Source organism: Physeter macrocephalus, chromosome 7 (assembly GCF_002837175.3).
Source record: "Physeter macrocephalus isolate SW-GA chromosome 7, ASM283717v5, whole genome shotgun sequence".
NCBI classification, from domain to species: domain Eukaryota; kingdom Metazoa; phylum Chordata; class Mammalia; order Artiodactyla; family Physeteridae; genus Physeter; species Physeter macrocephalus.
In genome coordinates this window covers 111,460,421-111,475,869 of record NC_041220.1, presented here as the reverse complement: position 1 = coordinate 111,475,869, position 15,449 = coordinate 111,460,421, and the positions used below count along the sequence as shown (strand labels likewise).

The 15,449-nt window shown below is 33.9% G+C and overlaps 1 protein-coding gene across 2 annotated transcripts in view; it reads left to right on the top strand.

Annotated features, from left to right (window-relative positions):
- The window catches only part of TBCK (TBC1 domain containing kinase), a 240,719-nt gene that overhangs the window by 95,881 nt on the left and 129,389 nt on the right, over nucleotides 1–15,449 (top strand). For both annotated transcript variants that reach the window (XM_024119218.3, XM_024119217.3), the window contains exon 20: nucleotides 7,308–7,393. In XM_024119218.3, coding sequence (XP_023974986.1) covers nucleotides 7,308–7,393 — 86 coding nt within the window. The remainder of the gene's footprint in view (nucleotides 1–7,307; nucleotides 7,394–15,449) is intronic.

The following is a 15,449-nucleotide window of genomic DNA, read 5'->3' as shown; positions in this document are numbered from 1 at the left end:
CAGAAGACCTAAATAGACATTTTTCCAAAGAAGACATACAGATGGCCAACAAACATATGAAAATATGCTCAGCATCACTAATTATTAGAGAAATGTAAATCAAAAGTTCAATGGGGTATCACCTCACACCAGCCAGAATGGCCATCATCAAAATATCTACAAACAATAAATGCTGGAGAGGTTGTGGAGATATGGGAACCCTCTTGCACTGTTGGTGGGAATGTAAATTGAAACAGCCACTATGGAAAACAGTATGGAGGTTCCTTAAAAAACTAAAAATAGAATTATCATATGATCCAGCAATCCCGCTACTGGGCATATACCCAGAGAAAACCATAATTCAAATAGACACATGCACCCCAATGTTTATTGCAGCACTGTTTACAGTAGCCAGGTCATGGAAACAACCTAAATGCCCATCGACAGATGAATGGATAAAGAAGAGGTGGTACATATATACAATGGAATATTCCTCAGCCATAAAAAGGAACAAAATTGAGTCATTTGTTGAGACGTGGATGGATCTAGAAACTGTCATACAGAGTGAAGTAAGTCAGAAAGAGAAAAACCAATATCGTATATTAACACATGTATGTGGAACCTAGAAAAATGGTACAGATGAACCGGTTTACAGGGCAGAAATCGAGACACAGATGTAGAGAACAAACGTATGGACACCAATGGGGGAAAGCCGTGGGCGGGGTGGGGGTGATGAATTGGGCAATTGGGATTGACATGTATACATGGATGCGTATAAAATTGATGACTAATAAGAACCTGCTGCATAAAAAAAAATAAAATTTTAAAAATTAAAAAAAAGGATTAAATAGCACTTCTATTTTCTCCGTAAGAGTTGAACAAATCAAATTCTCTTCCCATTTGCTGTGATTCAGAGTTAGTATTTGTAGTTTGTAGGTTAAACCTATGGAGTCAATGAAATGTCACTAGAAATTTTAAGACTCATAATACATAAAAAAGACATTTTTAGCAAGACAATTTTTAGAGTAATATTGTATCTTTTTATTAAATGTATTCTTCAATTTTTATAGAAAGAACAAAATTCTTTCTATAAAAAGTCAAAATTTTAAACTCATATGGTTTTTTAAAAAAATGCCATAGGGCTTACTTGTATTTTTCTCAATAATACAGTTTATAGTGTTTATTTATAATATATATCACATTATAAAATATTCCATATAACTTTTACAAGGATCATGTATACAGTGAAATGTCTGTAATATATTAAATGTGCTTTTCAAATAATTTTGACTATAATAAAACATTTGAGCAAAACACTCCTTAGCGTATCTTACCAGAATCCACTTTCTATGTCTCATCTTAAATTACTTTGAAATAGAGAGTAATAGCGTGCTATATGATACATAGCCACAGCTCTAATGTATAAAAGATACATTTAAAAGGAAAAATATATGCACCCTTTTTGTCCGATGGAATCATTGCCTTTAATATAGATCACAATAAATAAAATGGTCTTAGCTTTTTTTTTTTTTTTTTTGGAAAAACAAACATGAACCTGTAGTGTTAACTGAACTTTCATATATGAAAGCCTGGAAATAATCTTTTTCCAAATTTGTCAGGCCTCTACAAGCATAGTGCTTAGCTAGATTCCTGTGCTTTAAGAAAGATGAAGATGGAGAATTCTCAGAAAAACAATTAAAATAGGACTTATAAAATGAGTTGGTTATGTTATTTATGAGATAGCTGGATGGTGCCTCACTAGATGGCCAGCTCTTACAGGGCCATATTAGATAGCTTCCATTACATTAACTTCTTTATTGGTTCTGTAGAGATTCCTATTTTTAACCTCTAAAAAGTTTCATTTCTCCACAAATTGTTTCATATTTCAAATAGATATATGTTGAAAAAGATGAGTTTTCATACTTTTTAACTATGAACTTCTTTAATACACTTTGAAAAGGCTTATTATACAAATAAGCAAGACCATATCTTGTTTCATATATGGAAATACGAGAGAAACCACAGTGTACACAGCACAAATTTGGAGAGATTGGTCAGAAAGGCCAAAAAGACTCATATTTAGTTTGATTGATTAATCAGTAATGTACTTTAATATTCAGTCTTTTTCCAAGGGATTTCATAGCCAAATATAGGAAATAAATGTGAAAATAACTAATTAGAAGTCAATGAAATAAGTATACATATTACTATATTAGCACAGAGGAAGAAGTGGGGTGAGGTTATTTTGATTTTTTAACTTTGTTTTTGGTGGCAAAGGAAAGAAATGGCATGTCTGGAAAGGTTTCATCAGAGACAGGATACTTATTGATGAACTTGAAATTTGAGTAGGAATTTGCTTGGTGGAAGGGAGAAAGACATTCTGAAGACAGAGGGCAAGGAAAAGAACTGAGGTAAAAAAAGTGCAAAATGGATTGATAAAACAGCCAGTAGTCAAATCTGGTCCATGGAGCCAGAGGAAGAGGGATGGAGAGCTAAAGAATGAGCTGAAACAGTACAGTGATTATTGGTTGCCAAAGTTTATGGAAGAGCAATGATTTATTCTTCTTCAAAATGTATATTTTAGGCTTGGAATTAGAAATACTCAGTTCTCATTTTATTGGTTTCCCTCTTTGATTGTCCTCCTGTCCCCCTGTGTTTTATGGTGTTTTAAGCTTTAAACTTCAAAATAACATTGATTTTGATTAGCATAAATATCACGTACACACTTTGTTTCCCATAGTTTTGGAAAACTCCTGTGTCATATGAAACCAATTAATTCAACAGCTAATTGTAATACTGCGTATTCATTTGGTCATTTAATTGTCTGTACTGAGATGAAAAGTTTCTATATTCAGTAGCAACATTAAATCTTCTTTGAAAACATGTGTTTTTAGTTTGTTTTTATTTTTTATAAATTTATTTATTATTTGTTTTTGGGTGTGTTGGGTGTTTGTTGCTGCCTGCAGGTTTTCTCTAGTTGAGGCAAGCAGGGACTACTCTTCGATGCTGTGTGCGGGCTTCTCATTGCAGGGGGTTCTCTTGTTGCAGAGCACAGGCTCTAGGCGCTTGGGCTTCAGTAGTTGTGGCACGCGGGCTCAGTAGTTGTGGCTCACGGGCTCTAGAGTGCAGGCTCACCAGTTGTGGTACATGGGCTTAGTTGCTCCGCGGATTGTGGGATCTCCCCAAACCAGGGCTCAAACCAGTGTCCCCTGCATTGGCAGGTGGATTCTTAACCACTGTGCCACCAGGGAAGTCCCAAAATGTTTTTATAATTATACTCTAATAGAACTTTAAACTTCTTTATTTTAAAGTTTTTCATAAAATAGAGTATTTATATGCTTATAAAACTCAATGCTTTGCCTCTTAAAGAAGACAGAAAAATTATCTATTTAGTCAAGATGTCCTGTTCTGTTTTGTTTTTTAACCATGGTTCTATTAACTTATTACCTGCAGACATTTTTAAGAAGATAATAATTTAATTACTTCTGCTGAAATGAATATTCATAATCATTTTTGGCACTATCAAATTGTCCCCAGCAAATTTACCATTGAGTTGATAAAGTACCAACACATAGGAACTTTAAAAAATAATATACTGATTAAACAACTCAGGGTTGGCCCCCTAAGATTATCTACGATTATTAAAATTACTCTTAGATTCAGAACCTTAGAGTGCCAGTTGGATTGAAGAAAATGGAGGGATTTGAAAGGGATAGATTGATTAGAGTTTCAGTGATATTGGAAAACAGGGTTATAACTTGCAAGACAGACATACTTTAAGGTAGTGAAGAGAAAAAAAGGCAGGTTCAGGCCGGTGAGGAGAGGCAGCCGCTTAGTTATTAAGGATGGAAACTAATCCTTCATGGAAAATCCAACTGTACCTTAATGTCATTTTGCACTTAATAAAGAAACAACCCAGAAAACTGGCCTATAAAACATTTAAACTGTTGTTTGAAGTCACTGTACTATGTGTGGTGTTCACCAACACGGCCACTGGAATTTCACCACAGCATTCAGCATATTGTTACACTGTTTATAAAACCAAGGCAGAGTCACACTTGAGCCATTAGAAGATGTGGAAGTCAGAAAGGGAAAGAGAGGGGAAGTACCATATAAACTTGGGAAATAAAACTGGGAAAATTTCTCCAATTTTTTGTTTACTTATATATGTTTATAAATCCTTTGAGGGCAAGGGAAGTATCTTCTTCACTGTAATGTCCCTAGCATTTAATGTAGTGCCACACATAGCTAGGATGAATATATAACTAAATAGTGATATTTTTGAGGGTTGAAGGGGCACTAAATGCACCAGACACTGAGTCTACCATTGGCAACTGGGTCTCTCCCAGGTAAACTAGGATGTATGGTCCCACTACACATAGACATTCAATAAGTCTTTTAGGGGGAGAAAGGAAGACAGGCATCAAAGTCTGAAGTCCAGTTGTCAAATGGGAATAAAATATAAATCTCCTTTCTCATCCAACAGTAGCAAAGAGAGAAGGAGAGTATGCAACTTCACTCTAAGGGTTATATATTTGGAAAAACAGTACATTGCATATTTCCAGTTTAATGCACATCTTTGTCATGGATGACTTTAATGATAGGATATTGAAAGGTAGTAGGAAATACATTGAGCATTTTCAAAAATGTCTTGCATCATGTGACTAAGGAGAAATTTCCTGAGACAGAAAATATTCTGCCATTATTAGAAATATTCCAAAATCTATTAAGTAAGCTGCTTGTAGATTTTTTTTTACTCGAGCAGGGTATGTGAGCAAAAAATAAAATGATTCACAAATATGCCCTAAAAATTACCTTTCTCTTTCCTTTCTCTTCTTTTGAAACCCCTTCTTCCCATTTAGACATAAAGGTTGGTGCTTATTCTTGTGGCTTTAGACAGTAAGCTAAATTTGACAGTAAGCTGGCAAACTTCATAATGAGAAATAATCTAATTTGGGTTCATTTGCAGTAAAATAACTTTGACTTCTTTTGAGTGCCGTGAGTCTAATGTCACCAAATGATTTAGTTTGGGCACATTTTAGTTGACAAGAGATTTATGACTCTCTGCATATTTATCTATAGTTCTATCTTCAGAATAAACTAGCAGCCTGATGGAAAATTACAAATAGTTACAGAATTGAGAATGCCATTTTTGGTTTGTGAGCAGAGGACACCTTTTGCTTTAAATCTGTTGCCCATTATCCTTCATCTTCTCCTTACCCTTGCTAAGAGAATGAAAGCAGAAAGACTGGTCGAAAAGGAAAAAAGTAAGGATATCCATGTGTGGGACTTAATAAAATTTCATCTCTGTATCTCTTTTATGAAAAATTTTTTGAAAACGGATAGCTTATTTATAAACAGCTGCACAGAAATATGATAGTGTCGTATAAAATCCTTACACTGAATTCTTTGAGAATTGTCATTTAAAAGTATATGATAAATTTAAAAAAACTATTCTAGAGGAGAGGAATAAGAATTTTTAATATGGTGGGATTAGAAGGGAAAAAGACTATTTTCATTTCATATCTCATTGCAAAAAATTAAAAAGTGCAAAGTTTCAGTAAAACAGAAATTTATGTAAGACATGATTGTGTGCAAAAGTACAAAATTAAACCTCACTTGAAGTTTAAGAGGAAATTTCATGAATACCTTGGTTTTCTTTTAAGAATAACATTTACCCTTACATAGGTCACCTATCAGAAAATACTGTTTTGGGGGTTATTATAGCTCAGATGCAAATCTTCATTATTATAAATCACAATTAGAGTATTTTATGAATATTTTAAGAGTCAGCAGTAATATCCATGGGATCTTTTATTTTATTTTGACTACCAGTCTGTTTTTCTGTAGCTCCTCTTAAATTCTCTCAGGTTGGTTCATAAATCAAAGGACATATGCATTTCAGTTTTTTTTTTATTTGCTCTAAGGAACTTTTAAATTCATTTTTGAGATAACTTGAAATTTGACATAGTGCTGATATCATCAGTTCTGTCATATCTCCCCCTTAAAGAAATTTTTCTGAATGTAACAAACCATACTGTATCTCATTCCAGAGCTTATCCTGAGCAACCAAAACTTTTGCCAGCCTTATAATTTATATTTACATATATGGTATACAATAATATGCAAAATAAGTGTATACACATATTTATGTGTATATTTTATATATATATACACGCATATATTTGTGTGTATTTATATATGTATGTGTGTGTATATATATATGTATGCAGTTATAACACATATATAAATCCAACCATAAGTGTTTGGCAGAATACAAGGAAAATGTTTTCATGATGGATTAGGTTTCTTCAGTAGATCCTTAATTAGCCATGTAATCCTACATAGTAATTATCTTTTATCAGGCTCAGATAAGAAAGATATTTAATAAACTGGAGCATATCTGTGGACAATTGCCTGAGGCATGATTTTCTAGTTTAAAATGAAGTGTGCTTTTTAAAGTTAATAACTATATGCTTTCATCAACATAAAGTTGAATGCTTATGATTGTTGATGTTGCATACCTCTGGCTTCTAGGTAAATTAGGACTATAAACATACCATTGATAATTGGAGGGAGAAAAAAAGAAGTTAAAGAAAAGTTAAACCCAGAAGTTCCCTGGGCCTTAGGATCTGTCCTGGGTCTTCACTTTACTGGAACAAATGCCTATATCTGTATATGTAAACAAATTTGAGGTGTAATTATTCTATTTGTGACTGTGTTGTTCCTTATTTAAGTATGTTACACTTTCTGAACAATTAATAAATGCAAGACAGATTTTTTTTTTTTTTTTCTGTACGCGGGCCTCTCACTGTTGTGGCCTCTCCCGTTGCGGAGCACAGGCTCCAGACGCGCAGGCTCAGCGGCCATGGCGCACGGGCCCAGCCGCTCCGCGGCATGTGGGATCTTCCCGGACCGGGGCACGAACTCGTGTCTCCTGCATCGGCAGGCTGACTCTCAACCACTGCGCCACCAGGGAAGCCCTGCAAGACAGATTTAGTATCACTAGACAAAATGATTTTGTTGAATTTAATAGGAAAAAATCATTCGTCATGTGAATAATTTGTGATTCAGGAAATGAAGTGACAGCTCTGAAGGTAGAAAATAAGTTGTGGCATAGCTTTTAATGAAAAGCTTTGTTTGTTTAATAATTAGCCATGTTTGAAGTAGTAACAAAACAGAAAATTAATAAAGTATGTTCGCTCCATGGAGAAACCAAGTCTCATTCAAAATGTAAATAAAACTGTAATTTGTGTGGATTTAATGTCTTTATTTGAAGTACTATGTAAAAAAAAAAATGATTGTCTTAAACTTTATTGTCATTTCAGAGTATCTGACTGTATTCTCTCAGATGATTGCATTCCATGATCCAGAGCTAAGCAATCATCTCAATGAAATTGGATTTATTCCAGATGTAAGTACTTGTTGCATTAATAGAAATGAGGTAAAAAAATAAAGCAGAAATCGGCAGCACAACAAAGTACTGTTTTTAAAGTTTTGTTGTCCTAAGAAGTCCATGTATCTAAACAAGTTCCTGCTACTAATTATAGTCTTTTGTTATAAAGTTTGTGTGGTTACCTTCCCTATTCTCACTTTAAGTAAAGGGGAAGTATCTTATTTTTCTTGATACTATCAAATTATTTTTAAAAACCCGGTAGTGTGAGTGTTGTATTAAGCTGTGATGTTAGCAGTTTTCACTTGGATTTTTTGATAGTCAGGCCTGTTTTTGAAGAAGTAGGAAACTTGAACTTAGTAAATTCTTAAGTAGCTGCTTCTGTGTTTTGCTTGATACATTACCTCGGAAACTGCCAGATTTTGGCTTACTTCATTAGCTTCTTGGGTTCCTTATCAAACCAAAAGTCAGAGTTGACTGTCAAAGGTTAGCCAAGGTATAGCTTAGCCTATTACTCACATGTAGTATGTGACACGGACTCAAACCTCTTTTAAAAGACAGTTGGAGTACAGTATCGTAGGACTTTGTAAAACAAAACAAAACAAAACAAAAAAGAACCTTTTTGAGAGAGCAATCTCCTTATTCCATCTTAACCTTCTTTGTTTCCTGATCATACCTTTCCTCTTAAGGCTTATATCCAGAAACCCATATGTTGATGGTAAGACTAGGGGTGAAAAATGTTTATATTAACACTATACTAAGGCATTTAAAGTGTTAACAGTAACACTTACCGTATAAATACTTGCAGCGTGCTTTGAAGTTTAAAAATACTTTCACAAACATTCCATTTGATTCTCAAGACAAATCTGTAAGGTGTATGAAGCAAGTAATTTCAGCATTTAATAGATAAGAAATTTAGTGTTTGAGAAGGTAACACAACTAAATAGTCTCAGAACATAAAACTTTAACTTATATCATTTGACAGCCCTCTGCCCCTAGTCTGGTTCATCTTCCAGTGGGAGAACAGAGGCTAAAACATAGGTGTACTAATTCTAGTTCATTGCTCTGTGTGTTGCACTGTAATTCTGTGATGTCAACGTCAGGCCTAAAGTAGCCATCCTTTATATATACAGTGGTATTTGCTTCTAGGCCTATGGAGAAACACCTTTCATTTGAGTACATGGCTTGCTCAATGAGGGCTCCAAAAAATATATATACATTTTATAAAACAAAATAAGATCAAGCCCTATAATTATGTATAGAGGTAGAAAACTTTGTAAAAAATTAACCAGTATATATATTATCATATTAAGTATTCATTTTTACATAACTCTACCTTTCCTGCTTCACATTATATGGCATAAGACAATACTAGATTAAATCTTATGGCTAAAGTTGAAGAAATTATAAAGGAACTGATTGCCGAGTTGGTAATTGTTTTAGGTTTCTGAGGGAAAAAATACTATGATATAGACTTAAAAAAAAGGATAATTCTTTTTTAAAAATTCCCTTGAAAGCACCTAATTGTGCTCAGTGACTAAACAGAAAACTACACTGCTTTAGTCAGAGTTTTAGATTGAGAAGAATCATTTATGTAGAAAAATATGTATGGAATTATAAAGATAGTCTGATAAAATCCTTAGACATATTCATGAACATAGTATTAAAAAATCACATATGGAAAAATAACTTATCTTTGCTTAATCAGAAAAATTAAACTCTGAAAGTATATGGTATATGAGAAGAGGCAAGCAAAAAACATTGTTAAAAAATAATGTGGACGTATATTGAGTGCTTACTGTGCACTAAGCACTGCTCTAACCCTCTTTAAGCACTCCTCTAATCCTCACAAGTTTGCAGTCTAATTAAACAATGACTATTAAATATTTATACGTAAAATCAATTTGGGAAAAGCTAATAGCATGATGGAAGTAAAATTCTAGGTAACAATAACATGAAAGGTAAGAGTCAGTGGGATTTCAACTTAAAAGTGTTCTAATGATTTTGTATCATTTGAGGGGAAAGTAAATATGCTCTTTATATTTAGACATCAAGTCAGGCATCCTTTCAGATCTGGGATTTGATTTTACCCTACTCAAAAGCTAATAAATGAGCCTGTTACTGTTTCATGGATATTGGCAGAAAATCCAAGACTCCTGTGTTAGAGACAAAGGACTTTCTCACTCACAGCACAGCAAGCAGCATGAGCATTAGCATATTTGTCTTGATTTCCCTTGCTTCCAAATCCCATAGAGACGACAGAGGGTCCAAGTGATACCTGCATAATGCAGTGGATTGCGTTATAGGAGAGGAACTCCGAGTTTAGGGAACTTGATTTTTTTTTTTTTAATGGATAGTAAACATATCTTCCCTTTACTCTGGAGAGAGAAAGAAAGAGAGAGAGAGAGAGGCTATCTTTTTCTTCTGAGGCTATAAGAAAACCTGTCTGTTGCTGCAAAAAGAGACTCTATTTACCAAGGCTATTTTTATACAAACATCGTTGAAACTATACTGCAGAACAAAGGGCAGTTAGTGTCTCTGCTCACAAGAAATGTAGAAGTACAGGAATGCATGTTAAAATTTTAATGGTATTCACGAAAAGAATAGAAAGAAAATGTATAACTTTTAAATGGAATGGGGGAGTGTAGAACAAAGGAAAGTCATCCACCCCTTTAAAAACATAGAGAAAACACAGAAGGGAGGGTAAGCTAAGTAGATTACCTAGTAAAGGAAATTTTTAGATATTTTAAAAATCCATCTATATGCTATTTATAAGAGACATATGTAAAAATTTAAGGATATTGGTCAAAAAGGAGATTAAAAAAATAGGCAAATATTAACCAAAAGAAAACTAGTGCAGTGATATTAATATAAACTAGTAAAACAGAAAGCACAAAAAAAACCCATGCAGCTATGGAATTTGGTATATGACAAATGGCTCTATAAGTCAATTTGGAAAGATTATTCAATAAATGGCCCTGATGCAGTTGGGTAACTATATGGAGGGAGGTGGGAATCAAAGCCAACCTCACACCATACATAAAAATAAGTTCTAGCTTGCCTAGAAGACATACATACGGAATGTCGTATTTATAATTTCCATCTAGGAAGGAATTCTTACAGGAGTTATAGAAAGCACAAAACATATAATATTTAAAGAAGAGAGAATTAGAATTGAGGAATGGTAGAAAGGGGCTTTCCATTATATTGGAATCTATAATGTACTATTTTACTTTAAAAATTTTTCAAAGCATTTGTGACAAAATGTTAGTTAATGTTTGTTAAATCTGAGTGGAGGGTACTTTAGTGTTTGTTAAATGTGCTGCTATATAAGGTGAGTTAATTATTTAATAATTCAATAATTTTGATACAACATCTTTATTCTGTTTAGCTTCCCTCTCCATTATGACCCTCTCCTATAATTACTGGGGTATTTTTGTATAACTTCTTGTAAAAGCTTCAATACTAATAATGCGAAAGTAATATTGATTCATATATATAGTGTGATTAGTTTTATGAGTCACATGGGGTGGGGGACAATTCCCTGTGGGTTGAGAATGTCCAGTATATGGCAAATACTGAGCATCCCTGGCCCCCAGCCACTGATTGTCTAGAATAATCCCCTAATCATTGTGACAATAAAATGCCTACACATTATTTCTGAAAAATGACTCTACATGTATTTCCAAACATCCTCTAGGGAACACTTCTATCACTATTGAGAGTCCTAGAGTTAACAAAAGAGAAGTTAGGGGAAAGAGAATATATCTTAACCTGGAGGAAATTCCCTTTTCTATGACTATTCTTTTGTCATAGAGAAAGGGCAAAAGGAAAGATATTTAACACAGTTAAAATGTTAATAGGAAAATTGTTTTTTTGTTTTTTGGAATCTTGATTTTTTGTGTGTGTTTTGTTGGCCTGTTTCTCAAGTTTGGAGATAACATGAAAATGTTGAGACTATTTTTAAATTTAATTTTGCAAACAGATTTGATGTTTTTCACGTAGAGATTATTGACAATGAATAGTGGTGGGAGAGGTATGATGAAATGGAGAATTTTTCTAACATTTTTCTTATTCTATTAATAATCACTTTTTTTTAGTTACATGTCATTAGTTTGTATGTGCAGTCTTGCTTTTTTTTTTCCCGAATTATTGCCTTCAGTGTTCTACCTTTAAGATGATTGCTTATGTTATACAGCAGAAACTAACAGACCATTGTAAAGCAATTATACTCCATTAAAGATGTTTAAAAAAAAAGAAAAAAGATGATTGCTTAGGTGACTTTCTGCACCTCCAACAACAATACAGGCTAGGATTCATCAAGGGCAAATGTGGACACTTTGGTAATGAGATCCCAAACCGAGTTTCCTGCTCAATAACTAATCCTATCAAAGTAAGCCCTCATTAATCTTCCATCATTAAAATGCAGACTCCTAGTGCAGGAAAGATTGTGATTTCTGGCTCCTTTCCATTTGCCGTGGGTCACAGAACTCTGAATACTGAGTACTGCTGAAGCTTGAATAGTTAGGAATATTGTGCACTGATGTGATGCTTAGATTATATATATCATGGTAGTTACGCGATTTACATATAAATAGGGTGAGTAATGTATATTTGGCAAAATTGGGGCCAGAGTGATTTTTATCATTTCTGTCTTGGGGTATGTTCTGCTTCTGAAAACATACCAGGCCTTTGAAATGAGAACAGGAAAGTATGCTTCTTCATTCTTAAGGAAACTATTTTTCTGAAATGCTATAAATAGCATTCAACCTGCAAATTATGAAAAGTTGTCCGGTGGCCAGTAAGAGAAATGATAAGGGCTGTATCTCAGTACTATATGTGCCTCTTGAACCTACTGTCTGCTAAAGATAAAGCTAGCAAATTCAGTGATAAGCAAGTATGCTGGCAAAACCATTGTCATTTAACTACAGTCTTAATGGATGCTTATACTACTACTGATTTTCTCCCTCCCTAAAAGTTTATCACTGTCATTTTCAAAATTTATATTGAGCTGAGTTTGTACTAACCAAAAATGTGAAAGGATTTCTCAGAAATATTTATGTATTTATTTGTTTGTTTTGTTTGTTCATTTGTTCCTTCATTCATTCCTGGCCTTCATGTTGTTATTGTTACATAAAGATATTTTAGGTTTTAATCTAAAGAGGAGATTAGTGACAGTGAGCTTTTTAAATTTTTATCAAGTGTGGTTACAGGGTAAATTAGGAAGTTGCACCCTGTTTAGAGTCTTCCATAACAAGAGTCCCCACTAACCTGTTCTAATCCATGTGTGGAGTGCCAGGATGTGTCCTTTGTCTGGCTATTGCTGTTTTCCCTGACTTTAGTCCTAACCCCATTCTACTGACCTTGGGTTCTTTAAAGCCCTTGAATACAAAAGGCTTACTGAGCTCTCTTTCTTACGATAGAGCTTAATTACCTTTCAGAAAGGACTCATATCTCAGAAGCCAAAGACTTATTAATTCCATAGGCAATGACAAAGTAGTATTTTGGTATCTTCTTGCTAAGAACACATACATACAAGTTAAGTATCCAGCAACTTTCCCTCTTTAGTAAATCCTCACCCTGTTTTCAATCTAATGTATCCTTATACTGGTTGAGAGGCAAGTAAAAGGAAGTATATGCTTAGTGAAATAAGTCAAAGACAAATGCTATATGATACCACTTATATGTGGAATCTAAAAAAGAATATAAATGAATCTATATACAGAACAGAAATAGACTCGCAGACATAGAAAACAAATTTATGGTTACCAAAGGGGAGACGGAGCAGGGGAGGGACAAATTAAGGGTATGGGATTAACGGAAACAAACTACTATACATAAAATAGGTAAGCAACAGAATTTACTGCATAGCACAGGGGATTACACCCAATATGTTGTAATAACCTATAATGGAATGTACTCTACAGAAAATAAAAGAAAACAAACCTGAATCACTGTCCTGTACATCTAAAACTAACACAATATTGTAAATCATCTATACTTCAATTTAAAAAAAAAAAAAAAAAGAAGTATGTGTGGTATGATGCAGCAGTTCTCAAACTTTTTGATCAGTTTTAGGACCCATTCACGTTTCTAAAAATTATCAAGTATCCCAAAGAGTTTTTATGTGGGTTTATAACTCTTAGTATTTACTGAGACATTTAAAAAATTATGTATTTATTTATTTAAAAATGACAATAATGAAACCATTGCATTTTAACAAAATAACATTTTTCTGAAAAATAATTGTTTTCCAAAACAAACAAAAAATAATGGAGGAGTGGTATTGTTTTATATTTTTGCAATTTCTACTTAATAGGGAAAGTTAGATTCTCATACCTGCTTCTAAATTCAATCCGGTTGCAATACCTTGTTTTAGTTGAAGTACATGAAGAAAATCTGGTGGCCCTACACGGGCATGTAATAGCAAAGGGCCTTTTCAGACCGTGGTAGTTTCTTAAAGCTTAATTGCAATGTACAATCTAAAACTATATCAGTGAACTTTTCAGATTCTTTTATATTCAAGTCCATCAATCTATCTTGCACTTTGAATGGCTCTTTTACCCATACATGATTTTGTAATGTTGTGCATTGGTCATTTAGAAAATACTGGTGCACTGAATTATGCAGATCTTTCAATTATGAGACATTTTATTATACAATATCAAAAAAATCACATTCGTTAATATCAACACTGATCTCATCCAAAAAGTCATTAACTATTGAGAAGCTGCCAAGCTAACAGTGGCAGATACAAGTTTTGCAAAATTCTAATCTTCACCTGACAGCTAGAGTTGTTTCTTGAAGTGAAAGGTTCACTTCATTTTTGAGCAATATCTGACAAATATCCAAGCCTGAAAACAATTATTGTTTTTATGTCATTCTTACAAGTAAAAAATGGCATTTCTTGAAAAAAACACCTACATTCACTCATAGCTGAAATGATTGCCCAAGTGCTTTTTTCTCAAGACAATCTTTTTTATTTTTACACTAAGCAACAGATTTTTTTTTAAACATCTTTATTGGAGTATAATTGCTTTACAATGGTGTGTTAGTTATTGCTGTATAACAAAGTGAATCAGCTATACATATACATATATCCCCATATCCCCTCCCTCTTGCGTCTCCCTCGCACCCTGCCTATCCCACCCCTCTAGGTGGTCACAAAGCACCGAACTGATCTCCCTGTGCTATGCTGCTGCTTCCCACTAGCTATCTCTTTTACTTTTAGTCGTGTATATATGTCCCTGCCACTCTCTCACTTTGTCCCAGCTTACCCTTCCCCCTCCCCATATCCTCAAGTCCATTCTCTAGTAGGTCTGTGTCTTTATTCCCATCTTGCCCCTAGGTTCTTCATGACCATTTTTTTTTGTTTTTAAGATTCCATTTATATGTGTTAGCATACAGTATTTGTTTTTCTCTTTCTGACTTACTTCACTCTGTATGATAGACTCTAGGTCCATCCACCTCACTACAAATAACTCAATTACAAATAACTCAATTTCATTTCTTTTTATGGCTGAGTAATATTCCATTGTATATATGTGCCACATCTTCTTTATCCATTCATCTGTTGATGGACACTTAGGTTGCTTCCATGTCCTGGCTATTGAAAATAGAGCTGCAATGAACATTGTGTTACATGACTCTTTTTGAATTATGGTTTTCTCAGGGTATATGCCCAGTAGTGGGATTGATGGGTCATATGGTAGTTCTGTTTGTAGTTGTTCTCCATAGTGGCTGTATCAATTTACATTGCCACCAACAGTGTAAGAGTGTTCCCTTCTTTCCACACCCTCTCCAGCATTTATTGTTTGTAGATTTTTTGATGATGGCCATTCTGACTGGTGTGAGATGATATTTCATTGTAGTTTTGATTTGCATTGTTTGTTTTTTTGATACTGAGCTGCATGAGCTGCTTGTAAATTTTGGAGATTAATCCTTTATCAGTTGCTTCATTTGCAAAAATTTTCTCCCATTCCGAGGGATGTATTTTCGTCTTGTTTCTGGTTTCCTTTGCTGTGCAAAAGCTTTTAAGTTTCATTAGGTCCCATTGGGTTTTTTTTAATTTTTTTTT